This window comes from Meriones unguiculatus, chromosome 6 (genome assembly GCF_030254825.1).
Source record: "Meriones unguiculatus strain TT.TT164.6M chromosome 6, Bangor_MerUng_6.1, whole genome shotgun sequence".
In the NCBI taxonomy this organism is placed as follows: Eukaryota; Metazoa; Chordata; class Mammalia; order Rodentia; family Muridae; genus Meriones; species Meriones unguiculatus.
The window spans coordinates 29,947,196-29,962,815 of record NC_083354.1 but is presented as its reverse complement, the minus strand read 5'-3'; the positions used below and the strand labels follow the sequence as shown (position 1 = coordinate 29,962,815).

The 15,620-nt window shown below is 44.1% G+C and overlaps 1 protein-coding gene across 1 annotated transcript in view; it reads left to right on the top strand.

Annotated features, from left to right (window-relative positions):
* The window catches only part of Limd1 (LIM domain containing 1), a 52,311-nt gene that overhangs the window by 33,866 nt on the left and 2,825 nt on the right, over window positions 1-15,620 (top strand). Inside the window, exons 3-7 of the mRNA XM_021646548.2 lie at window positions 8,404-8,471; window positions 9,046-9,108; window positions 13,219-13,349; window positions 13,784-13,835; window positions 14,466-14,534. Of these exons, the coding sequence (XP_021502223.2) occupies window positions 8,404-8,471; window positions 9,046-9,108; window positions 13,219-13,349; window positions 13,784-13,835; window positions 14,466-14,534 (383 nt within the window). The remainder of the gene's footprint in view (window positions 1-8,403; window positions 8,472-9,045; window positions 9,109-13,218; window positions 13,350-13,783; window positions 13,836-14,465; window positions 14,535-15,620) is intronic.

The window sequence follows — 15,620 nt, the reverse complement described above, 5'->3', positions numbered from 1 at the left end:
GCTTTTACCCTGAGTTCTAGAGCTGGGGACTCATGTCTGCATACAGATGCAGCACATAGTCTTTCTCCCTGAGCCAGTGCCACAAGCCCACATATAGGTGGTTTCAAAACATGGATGAAACTTGCTCACCCTGCTGTTTGTTCTGTCCTGTCTGTGTTAGCAGTAGCAGCTCCTTGATGACATGCTATTAAGGATGAGCTTCTAGAAGAGGTAAAACAGTGTCATATCTCATGCCCAGATGAGCAGAGTGGGGATGAAATTTTGCAGGCAATAGCAAGAAATCCAACATCTTCCCTGGAATGGAATGAAGTATGTATTCTCCCAAATTTTGTGCTGACCTCAGTGTGATGGTGTTTTGAGGTAGGGGATTAGGGAGATGGTACCCTTTAATGAGAATAGAGAGATAGTAGTTTTCTTGGCACCACATGAGGACAAAGCAAGAAGATAGCCATCAACAAACTAGTGAAGGGTCCTTACTGGGAGCCCAACCCTCTCACCCCCAGCACTTGGGAAAAAGCCCCTGGCAAAGGCTGCTTGAAGAAGTAGCTCAGAGTCCAGACTGTATGACAACATAGATGTCCTACAGCCTTGTGGTCTCAGTGCCCATCAAGTACTTGGAAAACACTCTTAACCCTTAAAGTTACTTTAATTAAATTCACGTGTGGATAGCCGCCGATGGCAGTAGCTGCCTTCTCCTCCCCCATGTTCCCTATTCTGAGAGAGCGTCCTCAGAGAACAGAAACGAGAGAGGTTGTGTAGTGTGAAGAGACTGTTGCCCTGGGAAGACTCTAATTTCAACTCCAGCCTTTAAGTTTGACTTCTTTAGTATTTATTTACCCATCAGCAAAGGAGGACTCAGTAAAAATGCAGTTAAGTTAGGCTCAAATGCCTAAAGTGGAGAGTTGCATTTTTGCAAGATAAATGAAATCTATGCCACCTCCTTACACTCCTGCCAGTTTGGGGCTCTCAGGTAAATGGATTCTCTCAGTCTGTCCTGCTCCTGCCTGGGTTTAGCACCACCTAGTGGTAGCTGTGTGCTCTGGCCGTTAGCATCTGTGGTCGTGGCCCGATCTGGAGTGACGGATCCTGGATCAAGCCTTCTTTGCCTTCCTGCTCCCAAGACTGACTGACTGCTGTTTCCTGACGCCCTCCCTTCGTGTCTTCTTGCTCTAAACAGGTTGCCTACAAATATGATGTGGAGCTAGTCTTGCTCTGTGCAAATGTATACCATTGGAGAACTCTGATTACACTCACCAGCGACAGTGTAGTAAAGGCCCCAAGTGTGAAGAATGTTGTAAATAGTGATATCTTTTGCATTCACTGAGGAAAGGACAGTGTAGGTTTGTCTTCTACAAAAATTAGGACTGGGGGGTGGCCGAAAGAAGCAGCTCCTCAGGCACCTTTGGAACCAGATGAAACTGCCCACTTGTTACTTGGATGAGTGTAGGATTCCCCATTTGTGATGCTTTTGATGAGATTATAGTTCAGCAGCAGAGTACCTGCCTGTCACATACAAGGTTCTGGTTCCATACCATTACTGGGGTAATTACATTTTTGTGGGAAGAAAGGAAACCCCAAAGTTGAGAGTGCTCTGGAGATATGGTTCCATGTTACTCTGAGAAGTAATCAGTTCTGCACTGCTCTGCTCAGGGGTAGTAGCAGGCCTGTGCTTTATTTCTGCTTCATCTACTGAGTCATTTGCCCAATCTGAAGCCTAGAGTAGAAGATGATGTTGAGAAAATGACTGTAGAGTTCCTGAAAGGCCAGTGACAAGACAGAGTCAGCACTGGGTTTAAAACTGCTGCCTTAAAATGTACAAAGCCAGGGCTGGAGAGATGGTTAAAAGCACTGTCTGCTCTTCCAGGTCATGAGTTCTAGTCCCAGCGACCACGTGGTGGCTCACAACCATCTATAATGTGAACTGATTCCCTCTTCTGGCAGATGTAAATACAAATAGAACACTCATAGACATAAAATAAGTAAATCTTTAAAATATATATATACAAAGCACAGCCAGATGTGATTGCACATGCCTTGATCCCAGCACTCAGGGAGGCAGAGGCAGGCAGATCTCTGTGAGTTCAAAGCCAGCCTGGTCTACAAAGTGAGTCCAGGACAGCCAAGGCCATGCAGAGAAAACCTGTCTTGAAAAACCAATATATATGTATATATGTATGTATGTATGTATATATATATGTATATATTTGTGTGTGTGTATATATAAATACATACAAAGCCCCGACTAAAGAGGTGTATCAGGGGTAAAGAGCATACCCATGTTAAGCAGCTCACAACTGCCTGCCCCTCCAGCTCCAGGGGATCTAATATCCTTTGACCTCCCTGGGTATATATATACACATGGTACATATATACATAGACACATACATGTACATATAAACTTTAAAAATAAAAACAATTTTTAAACATTAGAAAGACTACAAAGACTCCAGACAAACCGTGAAGCATGAAGGACAATTAGCAGGTGGTATTTTGTCTTTTCTCACTCAGACGGAGTAAAGCAAATAAACAGTCTCTAGCCCGAAGTGAGGACTGGAGTTTAAGTTCTCTGGCGCAGACCCATTCCCACCGTCTTGGGTCTCTGCAGGTGGCTAGCGTGTAGACTGAGAACAGAGAGCAAGCAGATGTACCCTCTGAGCTTCTCCCTGACCTGTCCTGTCTGGGGAAAAAACCTCTCCACCCAGGGCTGGCAGCAAGAACACTTGTCAACCAGCTGGTGGTTTCTAAGATACCCGGATTTAATATTCAAGGCCATCCAAGGCTACATAGTGAGTTCAGGACCAACCTGGGCCATGTGGCAAGACACTGACTTAAAAAAAAAAAAAAAAGAAATCCCAGCAGTGCCTGCTTGTTGTTAAGCATTTGGTGACCCGTAGGAAAGAAGAAAAAAGCGAATCTGCCTCCATTCTGCAGGTGCTGTACCTATCTGCCCCTGGGCACCCTCACACAGGGACCGTCTCACGTGGTTGAGACATTTACATCTTACTTTTCTTTTTCTTTTCACATTATAATATTACATTTAAAAAATAGTAGCATAGCATTTTAAAATTAAATTAGTATTTTTATGTTATACATAATTCCAAAAAAACGTACAAAGTAAAAAAAATGAAAATTCTAATACCGTTTGTCAGGTATGTTAGAAGTAAATAAAGTGGACAGTCGCTTCTACCTATTACATTTTCACCATTGCTGGCCACTCTTCCTCTTCTCACTGCTTTGTATCAGTGCTGTGTTTGATATTTACCAAAACGGAACTGTGCTGTGAATACACGTGTCTGGCTTGCTTTCTTTACTCACTAATGTGTTCTGACAATCTTTTTAAAGCATAAGCATTTTATGGTACCATTAAAACATGATTCATGTGGTATTTTAAAAGACTGTGTAACAGTTCATCAGTTAGATGCACTGTTTTATGTAATCGTTTCTTTGAGTAAATATTTATCGACATTTTTTTAATTCTGTCCCAAAGCCAAGTCAGCCTCATGTCGAGATAAACATCTTAAAACTTCCTTTCCAGGAAGAGTCTGTCATTTTACACTTACTCAGTAGCTTAGGAAGATATGCAGTGACAGAGATCATGAACACCTCACAGTCCTTGGTGATGTTACAGATCTTTGTGTAACATTTGTGTGTGTTTATGTGCTTGGAGATTTAATATCTCTGCATGTTATTGGTCTTTGTGGGTTTTAGGATAGAGCTTTCTTTCCCCTATTAAGATTTTTTTTAGATGTGCATGGTGTTTTGCCAAGTGTTCCATGTGTACCCCCTCATGCAGGGTGCACACAGAGGCCAGAAGAGGGCGTTAGATTCCCTGGAACTAGGGTCACTGCTCACTGTGCACCAGCATGTGAGTCCTGGGAATGCAACCTATTGTCTTCTCCAAGAGCAGCAAATTCTTTCAGCTGCTGAGCCATCTCCCCAGCTCCTCTACCCTTATTAAAACCAAGCATTGGTTTTAGCTCAGGTTCCCTTTCACTTTCCATCCCATTCTGGAAGCAGAGCTGATGTTTGGTGTTTTTCATACATAAGATGAAGTTTCCTGGTGGCACCTTTGCTCCCTCTAGTGGTCCACCTGCAACCACACCCCCTATGGGGTTCAGTGTCTTAACTGGTTCATCCCCTGGGAAGTCTAAGGACAAATCAGGGAAATGTGGGTGCTCCATGGGTTAGATTGGACTAGAATTCAGTCATCAGTGTGTGACTTGATGGAAGGACAAGTGTCAAAGTCTGGATGTGAAATTAAACAATATGGATAGATCCAGTTCTTTAACTTTGGTCAGTGTTTAGTGTATCCATTGATGTTCTAGGATATTTGATTCCATTGTGAACTCTGAGACTGTGAGCTGAAAAAAACCATTTTTTTTTTTTTGTTGTTGTTGTGGCTCAGCCCTCACACACAACTTTAATTCAAGAACTTTCTGTTATTGAAAACAGGTGATTGTGGTATGGCTCAGCCCTAGCATAGGATTGATTTCTCTGTGTATGTACCCTTGGCTGTCCTGGACTCACTTTGTAGACCAGGCTGGCCTCAAACTCACAGAAATTCACCTGCTTCTGCCTCCTTGAGTGCTGGGATTACAGGCCTGTGCCACCATGCCTGGTTTGAATCTACTCTTAAACTATAGAGCTGCTAGAGCTAAAAAGCTTACATTAGTATAGATCTTTTTATGTTGTTACAAAATTATGGTTATATTTGTTCACACTGTTACAGATCTTTGTATATTGACACAAAGTTAGGTTTATATTTTGGTATTGTACCTATGTACTTAGAAATGCTATGTGAAGTTCTAGTCCTTTTGAAAGCTACTATCACAAACTGTTTAGGATAAGTAAGAAATGCAAGTTAATATTTCAGTCTATCAAACTTACGGTTTTGTTAGGTACTAGTTTAGTTAATCACAGGTGTTTTCTAAGTTAATCAGATAGTAAATAGCTAGAGAAGCAACATTTGCCTGTTCAAATATACTGAGATAGAGAGGTGGTCTTCAGAAGCCTCTGAGATCTATAGAATGTGGCATTTAAAGTTGTTTTATTAATTTAAGACTTTTTTGACAATAAGTCATGTCAGCTTTTGGCAGTACCCCCATTCCACTTTAAAGAGGATCAAACAACCTCCATGTGGGGTTTGCTTCATATGTAGTAAGCTAGCCACTGGACAAACTGTATGCAGGAAAGTGGACTGTTGAGCTTTGCAAGGACAAGGTAGGCAAGTCCTTCATAATATCTACTTCACAGAAAAGTCTGTCAGATATTCTGAGTTAGAAGGCTGAAGATGATGCTCCAACGTTATAGAGAAATTTTGGGGGACTGTCCAGGCAGCCAACCATCTGTCATTTCTATAGTTTTGGAAGCTGCTTGCTCTCCACTTCCTGCTTATTCAGAGAATATTTATCCTTCTCAGGTCTCTGATGGGGCTGAAGACTAGATAGTTTATAGGCTTGCAATAAGGCTTAGCTGTTTAGACTGTAAGATATTTTAGGTCTAAAAAGATGTTTTTTGATTGTAAGATATTTTAGGTCTAAAAAGATGTTTTTTGATTGATAATTCAAGTCATGATGGAAATTGAGTTAGGTAAAGAACTTTAAACACACCAAGATAAATAGTAGAGTACTTTCTTCCAGGTTGTTAAATACCTATGCACTGGACATTGTGAATGTAATTTTTACCTGATAGGATATAGTTTATTGATGTTAGAGAAAAAGTCTTTTTATTTAGACAAAAAAAAAAAAAAAAAAGTCGCAGGATATTTGATCTCATTTGAACCCTGAGATTGTGAATTGTAAAAACCTGTTTGTTGTTTGCTGTGGCACAGCTCTGGCACTCACCTGTAATCCTTTCTGTAAATAGGATTAAGTAAAGTTAACCCTCGGTCAAGAGATGGAGCAAGAAACCAGCTGACAGGGAGTAAACAGAAAGGAGGGGCATTGAGTTGAGGGGTGTTTAAGACTGTGGAGGAGAAGGGGCTTTTGGCTTTTTCCTTCTGGGTTGTCTTCTGAGTAGGGAGGTCAGCTGGGTGCTTTCTCTGCCTCTCCAAGCTAGTAGGTTTTTACCCCAATATCTGGCTCCTGAGTCTTTATTGGTAAAATCGAATGATTGGAATTCTCATTCTTTATAACAACACATTGAATATAATTCTATGTTCTTCATTGGCTTACCAGTTCTTCAGTCTCCAGGACATTGGAGATGCTTCTGTTTTGTCTGTAGACCATGTTGTGTCCTTTTGCACATGGATTTCAGTGCTTGTGGCTACTGACAGATGACTCCCAGGAAAGTTACTTCCTTGGATACTCCTCCAGTGTTCACCTGGATTAGTAAACTTTCTTGTGTTCCTGGGTATGCTGGCCCACATCTTTAATCCCAGCGCTCAGGAGGAAGATGCTGGAGAATCTCTGTGAGTTGGAGACCAGCCTAGTCTACAAACTAAATTGATGGCTAGCCAGGGCTACATGGGGAGGCCTTGTCTCTGCCTCCTGAGTACTGGAATTACTGGTGTGCACCACCATGCCCAGCCAGATTTACTACTTTGCCAATTATGAGAGGAATATAGAATTTTGTTGTGGTTCTGTATTACATACTCTCAATTACAGGTGGAATTAACATCTTTATATATTACCTGGTAGATATTAGGTTGCTATTAGTAACCCAGATTATTATGGAGATGATGTAACAGGCTTCTTCTGATGTTTCTCATCCTTCTCCTTCAAACTCATAATCCTCCTCCTTAGCCTTTTAAGTGCTGGGATAACAAGCCTGTGCCGCTGTGCTTTGTGACATCCCTGACATGGTGGTCAGGTTAGGTCCTTGACTCCAGGATCTTGACTTCATCCAGTGCCAAGAATTCATTAGGATTTTGGGACTTCTGGGGGGCCTGTGGGCTTTCTGCAGTTGGGTACCAAGAACACTAGGAGTCCAAGCACGGCAGAGCCTCGTCTGCGTGCTCCGGAGAGGTGCTGTGTTTGAATTTCCCAAGGGTGTGTCCTGGCTCTTTACTCATTTGTGTCAAAAGATGTTGATTACGTTTTTCTTTTTTCTTTCTTTCCTTTTTAGTTGTTATTGGTGTTGTTTGGCGTTTCGAGACAGGGTTTCTCTGGCTGTCCTGGAACTTGCTTAGTAGACCAGGCTGTCCTGGAGTTCACAGAGATCTGCCTGCCTATGCCTCCTAACCTTAGAGTGCTGGGATTAAAGGCATGTGCCACCACACTGAGAATGTTTTTCTGATCAGTGTATCAGCCTCATAGAATCAGAAATCTAAGAGTTCATGCTTTGAAGTCCCATACCCACACCATTTACATCAAGAGAAAAATACAACATATCCTTCCCTGTGGCTTTTTATAGTCACCATTTTGTAGCAAGCTGGTAGGTTGTCATGGGTGATTATCCGTAGTGCCTCAGGAGAGACTTCTGCCAGGGCCTTGTGCTGGCGTGCCTCCTCTAGCCTGTCACGGAGGTTCATTGATGGATCTCTAAGAAGGAGATGTATGGTGGACTCAAGCTGGCTTCAAATCTGCCTGTTAAACAGCACCAACCAAGAAACCTTCCTGGATTTGGTCTGTTCTTTGCTGAGGGCCGCACTGTCACTCACTGTATAGCCTAGGCTGACCTCAGACTTGTGGTGAGCCTCCTGTCTTTGCCTCTCAAATGCTAGGATTACAGGTGTCGAGCACCACACCCAGCTAATATCATCCTTTAATTAAAAAAAACCAAAACTGTCATTAACAGTTGACATTTCCACCAGTCCCTAACACTGTTAATGATACTCTGCTATGCTTGTGGACAGGAACCTTATCAGAGTTGTCCTCTTAGAGGCTACAGTGAGCAACAGTTCGAAACAGATGCTGAGACTCACAGCCAAACATTGGGTGAAGCATACAGAGTCTAGTGAAAGGGGGGGGGGGGTAAAAAGACCTAGAGGTGACAGGAGCACCACAAGAAGACCAACAGAGCCAACTAACCAGGGCCCAGATGGGCCTGTGGAGTCTGAAGCACCAAGCAAGGACCATGCATGGACTGGACCTAGGTCCTCTACATATTTTTAGCCGATGGGCAGCTCAGGCTTCATGTGGGTCCTCTAGTAAGCGGAGCGGGGACCGACTCTGACGTGGACTATGTTGCCTGCTTTTGACCACTTTCCCTACCAGGCCACAGGGGAGAAGATGAACTCAGTCCTCATGTGAACAGATGAGCAGGGTGGGGGGGGGGGTAGGGGGGCTCCCCTTTTCTGAGGAATCAGGGAGGAGGATGCAGGAGGGCGGGGATGGAAGTGAATAAATAATTTAAAATAATAATAATAAACCAGTTGGCATTTCCTATGTGTGGTTTCTTCAATGCTATCTTTATTATATAGTAACCTTTTCCTTTTACCCCATCTTCCTGTTTTTACTTCAGGCAGGAAGTTAAGAGGAAAAGCTTTCTATTTTGTCAATGGCAAAGTATTCTGTGAGGAAGACTTTTTGGTGAGTATATTATGCAGACTGCATAGGCAGGGTTGCCTAGGGCAGGCTCCTGAGAGGCCTGGAAACTGTTTTTCTGCACTCCTGGCCATTCCCTCCTTATGGACGCCTGGGTAACCTGATTCTTGGAAGAGAAGACAAGCCACGGCTTCATGCTTGTGTGCATGTGCCTCTCCCCCAGCACGTGGGGGGGGGGGGGGAGCGTGCGCGTTTGTGTACATGTGTGTCAGTGTGCATGCGCTTGTCAAGCTCCAGCCCTGCCTCCAGTTCAGTAAATCTGAGGTGGGACCTATAAACTTATATTTGTTTCAAGTTTCCAAATCTTAAGGATTTTGTGATTCAAAGATTCTCTGGGAGTCTTTGAGATGGGGATTAAAGTCTCTGTGTTTGTCACATAAAGCCTGACACAGAGACGGGCCCAGATGCAGCTGCTAGAATGGGGAGCCCAGCACTGTGCAGACTCAGCACACAGCTGCACACCCTCAGGGGAATCACACATTTCTCAGAAGTCCATCATTCTCTCTGTTGTGGGGAGGTAGCTGACTCGTCTTTTCTCTCTCTCTCTCTCTCTCAACAGTACTCTGGCTTTCAGCAGTCTGCAGATAGGTGCTTTCTTTGTGGACATCTGATCATGGACATGGTGAGTATTCAGCAAGATCATGGCACCTTGGAAGGAGGATAAAAAGTTAACAACTGAACACCATGTTTTCTTTCTGGTTGTGGTCACTGTTAGTTACATTTAAGTCCTTGCACAGTGCAGCCACTTCTAATAGGAGCTGCCATTGGCTTGACCACTGCAGTCTTAAGTGTGCATACTGCAGTGACTGCTCACACTGGCTGACCTCTGGTTTCTCCGTGATCCTTACCTTTCCCAGTGAGGTGCTAGGACCAGCTCATTTTACTTTCAGAAATCTCAGCTGCCTGGTTGTCAGGTGCAGTCAGAAGAATGCAGTTGTTTTTACTTCCAGCACAGACCATTCCTAAGAAAGCCTTTGGCGTTCATACAGACAGGGCCCAAGCGTGGCCCACTGTGCTCAGCCAGTGGCTCTTCTAGGTTGTCTGAGTCTTTGTTTCATAAGTGAGAATAAGGTTCCCTGGGGAATCAGGTACTAAGTTAAGGAATCTTTTATCATCGGAAACTAGCCTTTAAGAATTTAAGAGCTAAGCTGGGTGGTGGTGGCACATGCCTTTAATTCCAGCATTTGGAAGGCACAAGCAGGTAAATCTCTGAGTTCAAGACTAGCCTGGTCTACAGAGCTTGGCATTATGAGATTCATTGTTCCTGCTATTCGTTTTTGGTTTTTGTTTTTTTTAATTTCTGTTGTATGTCATATGAACTTGAGTGTTTGCCATTTTGAGCTACCTGTGCACAAAGCTTCAACCATTTCAGAGCACTCTTGTTCACATGGTTTTTGTTTTGTTTTGAGATGGTCTCAGACTTTCTAAGTGGTTGAGATTACCTTAAATTTCTGGCTTTTCCACCTCTGCCTCAGAATGGTAGGATTACAGGTGTGAATCACCACTGGTTGTATGTGGTGCTAGTTTTTTGTTTGTTTTGATTTTTTGAAACAAGGTCTCACTATGTTGTCTTGGCTTTGCTATGTAGACCAGCTTGGCTCAAACTTATAGAGATATACCTGTCTCTGTTTTCTCAGAGCTGGGATTAAAGAAATGTTCCACAATGCCTGGCCTAGTGCTGGGTATTGAACCCTGAACCTCATGCATGCTAGGCAAGATCTCTGCTAACTGAGCTACATTCTCAGTCCTTGTACATGTCTTTAATGGATGTGCTTTATTTCTGGTTCTATACTAACATTTACAAAGCAAGAGTGAACAGAACAACTGTTGTCATCTAGGCCTGGAATACAGCAGAGCTTAGCCCTAGGACAGCTGTGGCCTCACTACTAGCCAAAGCCTCCAGGAGTCTAAATTAATTTTTTATTATTGTAAAAAGACAGCATGACTAAGTTAACTTATAGAAGAAACAGTTTAGTGGGGCCTTACAATTCTAGAGGGTGAGTTCATGACTATCTTGGCAAGAAGCATAGCAGGCAGGCATGGTACTAGAGCAGTAACTAAGAGCTTACATCCTTGTCTAAAAGTAGGAGGCAGAAAGAGCTAACTGGGAACGATCTGGGCTTTTAACACCTTAAAGACCCAGTGACACACCTCCTAACTCCTCCCAAAACATCCTTCCAAAACAGTTCCATCAACTTCCAAAACATCCTTCCAAAACAGTTCCATCAGCTAGGGACCATGTATTCAAATATATGAGCCTATGAGGCCCATTCTAATTCACACTACCATATTGAGCAATGTAGCTTTTTGCCACATATTACCGGTGTGTGTGTGTGTGTGTGTGTGTGTGTGTGTACTTGTGGGTGTACAGCCATATCTCTTCACCTGTTTAAGAGTGATGTGACGCCAAGCTTTAAAAAAGAACTCTCACCTGCTGCCAAGAATTCTAAAAATGAAGAGTCCTTTTAAAAAATATATTTTAAATATTTTTCTTTTTTAAAAATTATGTGTATGCATGTGCGTTTGTGAAGTGATATGAACATCTGAATTTAGTTGTACTTGTATGCGTGTGTGCGTGTGTGCGTGTGTGTCTGTTCGTATGTGCACATGTATGTGAGTGCCCATAGAGGACAGAGGAAGGTGTCAGGACCCCTGGAGCTGGAGTTCCAGTGTCTGTGAGTCACCAGTTGTGGGTTCTGGAAACTGAACTCAGGTCCTCTGTCTTATCTGATGAGCAGACTCTCTTACCTCAGAAAGACTCTAGCCAACACCCACTTACTCTGTAGCAGAGCATGCTGTCCAACTGTATAAGCTGTCTGTTTGAATACACTGTTACTAAAGGGGTATCTTCTGAAATAAATCCTATTCCTCAATGCTAGAATTTAAGAATCTAGCCAGGGTGTAGCAAAATGGCATTTTCTGTCATATTGACTTGAGGCGCAGTGAAGATTAACTTAATCTAAGGATCTCTTTCTGCCTTTAAGAGGACATGCATTCCCGTTGCCAGGTAGACTTTGGGAGTTGTCCCTCCGTGGCAGTGTGCTGCAGTGGAGAGGGCCTTTAGAGGTAGTACAACCCAGTAGGGCACGAGGAAGTGAGATCCAGTCTGGGGTGGCAGATTAGTTGGCCTATGCCACAGTTGTTTACTCAAACCGTGGAAGGACCTGGGTCGCAGCATCTCCTCCACAGTCTCACAGTGTCCTGCAGAGCCTGCGGAAGTTCCAGGGCCCCTTCCTTAGGCCTGTTTGAAGGCTTTCTTCTTGGCTTAATACCCACCCGGTGTTTTCCCTGTGGACTGGTGTTGGGTGCTCCTGTTCATGGTGATGTCACAGTTCTGTTATTTTTGCTATTTCATGGCCCAGGTAATTGCAGAAGTAAATCTCCCACTGAATCAGCAAATATGCTTTCAACTACAAATGACAGAGGTCTCTGACTCTAATAGTATGCATCTAATTATCTTAAGCCATCAGCTGTTAAACATCATCCTGGTGATTCTGAATAAGGAGATCTGGGGTGGGGACTGGGGATGTGTGTTTTTGTTTTTGTTTTGTCTTTTTACCAAGTTCTCAGGTAGTACTAAAAGTTGCAGATTGAGGGGCTGCACTTTGAGATTAGGACTTCACAGCCATACCTGACAACATTGTGACCCACTGACTTCACCAAAGATATGCTGTTCTTGTTTCTTTTCCTTTCTTCTATTTTTCCCTTTCTTCACAATGCCTCTCCTTCTTCCCTTTCTCCCTCTCCCCTTCCTACCCTCTCCTCATTCTCTTCCTTCCCTCCCTTCCTCTCCCCTCTTCCCCCACTCTCTTAAACCTCCTCCCCTCTCTCCTCCTCCCTGTCTCCCTCCCTCTTCTCTTCTCTTTGCTCTCCTCCCCCTCCCTCTCCTTCATAACCCCTCTCATCTCCTTTCCCCTTCCCTTTCTATCTTCTTTCCCCTCAACACCCTCTCTTTTCTCCTTTCCCCTCCTCTCTCCTCAATTCCCTCTTTCTTCTCCTTTCCCCTCGCCCTCCCTTTTCTCTCTCCTCTCCTCCCCTTCCTTCCCCACTCCTCTCCTTCTTTCCTTTCCTCATTTTTGTTTGCCTCCTCTCCTCCCTCTGTTTCTTGGTTGTTTTTGTTTTGAAAGGGCCCTAGTAGTTCAAGTTACCACATCTAAATCAAATGACATTTAGAGCAAGGAGGCCTTTGGGGCTTTCCCTTCATTGTGTTTTAAAAAACGACAACAACAGAGATGTTTTTCTATTTTATTTGGATTTGAGATGATCAGGGCTCCAGCCATGCTTCTAGGTTGTCACGCTGCAGAATCAAAGCCGAATGGAAGGGATCTTAGGATGTGAGAAGGTTTTGTTTAAGTTCTAGCTCCATCTGGAATTTGCTTTCATTCTTTTATATACCTGCTGCTTTCCATATCAGGGTTAGATGCTTTTGTGACCAGACTTGACTGGTTTATTGCTTTTTCCCAAGGTTCTGGTCCCAGGACAGGCTCAGCCTTTCCTAGCATTGCTATAAAGAAGGGTTAGAGTCTCTTTATTTCCTCCCAGTCAGTAACTGAGAGTTTGCATAGGTCCCTGTTTGATCCTCTCCTGTTGATGTGTCTAAGCAGACTAGCCCTCTCTTGACCTTTGTCCAGGTTAAACTCTGAGCTGGGTGGAGCCTCTGCCAATATGTTCCTCTTTCTCCATGTCCCTTCCTTCCTTTCATCTTCATGAATAGTTTTCTTTGTGTCCTCAGATCCTGCAGGCCCTAGGGAAGTCCTATCACCCTGGCTGTTTCCGCTGTGTCATCTGTAATGAATGTCTGGACGGGGTGCCTTTCACTGTGGACTCAGAAAACAAGATCTACTGTGTCCGAGATTATCACAAGTAAGGAGAGGAGTTAGATGACAACCTGTGCCCAGGCCCCACTGAGCTCAGCAGAATGGAAAGTATGTAGAAATTGTTTAAAAACCTGTTTAGTGATAGAGCAGAACACAAAATGGTAATCAGAGGAATCCGACCACCCATATCTCCAGCTTTACCTACTTTCACCAGGCACCAAGTCAGTCTTAGCACCTACCATGCTCTCTACTTGTCAGACCAGACCAGCTAGCCATGAAGGGAGCAAACGAGCTTCTTATTCCTAGGGGAGCATGAGGCAGCCAGATGTCCCTGTAGCAGCCAGCAATAATGTTCATATTAAAGAGAGTGATCCTAGCTCTACATAAGCCTGAGGGCTGGCTCCCAGCAGGCCCTGGTTGCCATTTCTGTGCTGGTAACAACACAGCTATGTGCTATGTTCCCCCTTTGTTTCTCCCCAGAGTACTGGCCCCGAAGTGTGCAGCCTGTGGACTTCCCATCCTTCCCCCAGAGGTAAGATGCCTTTCTAGATCTGCCCTAGGTCTCTAAAGACTGGGCTCTCTTCCTTGAGTCACTCAGATGTGTAATCTGTTCTTACACCTTTCAGCATACCCTTCTAATGCCTGACATTGTCTCTTTTTCCTGGGCTGGCTTCCTAGCCCCATGTCCTTCTTATGCCTATTTGTCCCAATAGCCAGATCAAACTGTCTTAGATTAACAGAGGGCAGAAAGCTTTTTTTCCTTTATTCATCTTTAAAAATAAATATCTGTGAACCCTGCCTCAGTGAATAAAATAGAGGCTTTCATATGCATGTACATACCATGTGTGCCTGTCTACATCAAAGGCATGTACACACACGTGTGTGCCTGCCCACATATGGTCATGTGTATATTACACATGCAAAAAAAATTATAAAATTAAACAAAATGTTCCCACTGGTCCTTTTTTCAGTGTTGTCTTCGGCAGCCCAGAAGATCACCCTGCCCCCATCTCCTCTCACATCCACGGAATTCTTTTTTCTACAAGTGTTTAATATTGACTGTTAGTTGATTTATATTCCTCCCCCAAGGCCTCCTGTTGTTCCCACAGTCTCTTCCCACCCTGCCCCATTGTTGGCTGTATTTCCTTTTCTTTTGTCCCAGGGCTCAGATGAGACCATCCGTGTTGTGTCTATGGACAGAGACTACCACGTGGAATGCTACCACTGTGAGGTAGGCGCCTCCCCGCTAAGGCCTAACGCCTACTCCAGAAGGCCTCCTAGGCCTTGGGACTGAGGTGACCGAGAGACCAAGTTTTCTCTGAGGTCTGTCCGCAAGAGCTGATTGTATGGGGGTGATAACAGAGCTTGGTGTGACGGTCTGTGCCATTTTTTACAAATTCAAAATGAGAAAGTTCTGAAGCTTCCAACTGCTACCCTGAAGCTGCAGAGCTCAGAGGATTGTGTAGGGCCTGAGAGTCTCTGTCACTTAAGTGTGTAATGAGGGTTGAGGGAGGAGGTGTCCTTCCCTCCTGGGTGCAGAATGTTCTATCTGAAATGAGCCCTGGAAATCATGGAGAACCCCCTTTTGGAGACAGGCACATCAATTAGCAAGGTGTCGGGGGGCTTTTCTTCTCTGACCAACATTGAAGAAACCTTAAGTCCCTTATGACTGCCAGAAAAGCCAGCAGTCACTGCACTAATCTTCAATGCATACTGAGTATGCATAGAAATAGACAAGACTCACTTGTGATCTTGGAGATAGGGAGAGCAGAGAGTATGGGTTCCGTGAAGATCGATCTCACAGCCAGCACTGAGAGTGGGCATCATGGCTGACATCATGAGCCAGAAGAAGAGAGTGAAGACTTAACAAGCTTCTCTTCACATTTGTGACCCTGGATGGCCACTAAAAATAGGAGTGCCTTGCCAGGCAGTGGTAGTGCATGCCTTTGATCACAGCACTTGCAGAGGCAAAGGCAGGTGGATCTCTAAGTTCAAGGCCAGCCTAGTCTGCAGAATGAGTTCCAGGACAGCCAGGGATGTCTTGAAAAACAAACAAACAAACAGAACAACAAAATACAAGGGCCACAGTTGAAATTACGTGTGTCCTTCCTGCTTTTTTAGTAGCCACATTCGAACAGTTGAAAGAAACAGCTTGGGGCTGCTGGTGATGTGTTGGTAGAGTGCTTGCCTATGATGCAGAGAGTCCTGGGCTCAGTATGAAGCATCACAAAAACTATGAGTGGTAATGCACACCTGTAAGCTCAGCACTTATGCTGAGGCAGGAAGATCAAAAGTGACTACAGAGCATATCTGGCCT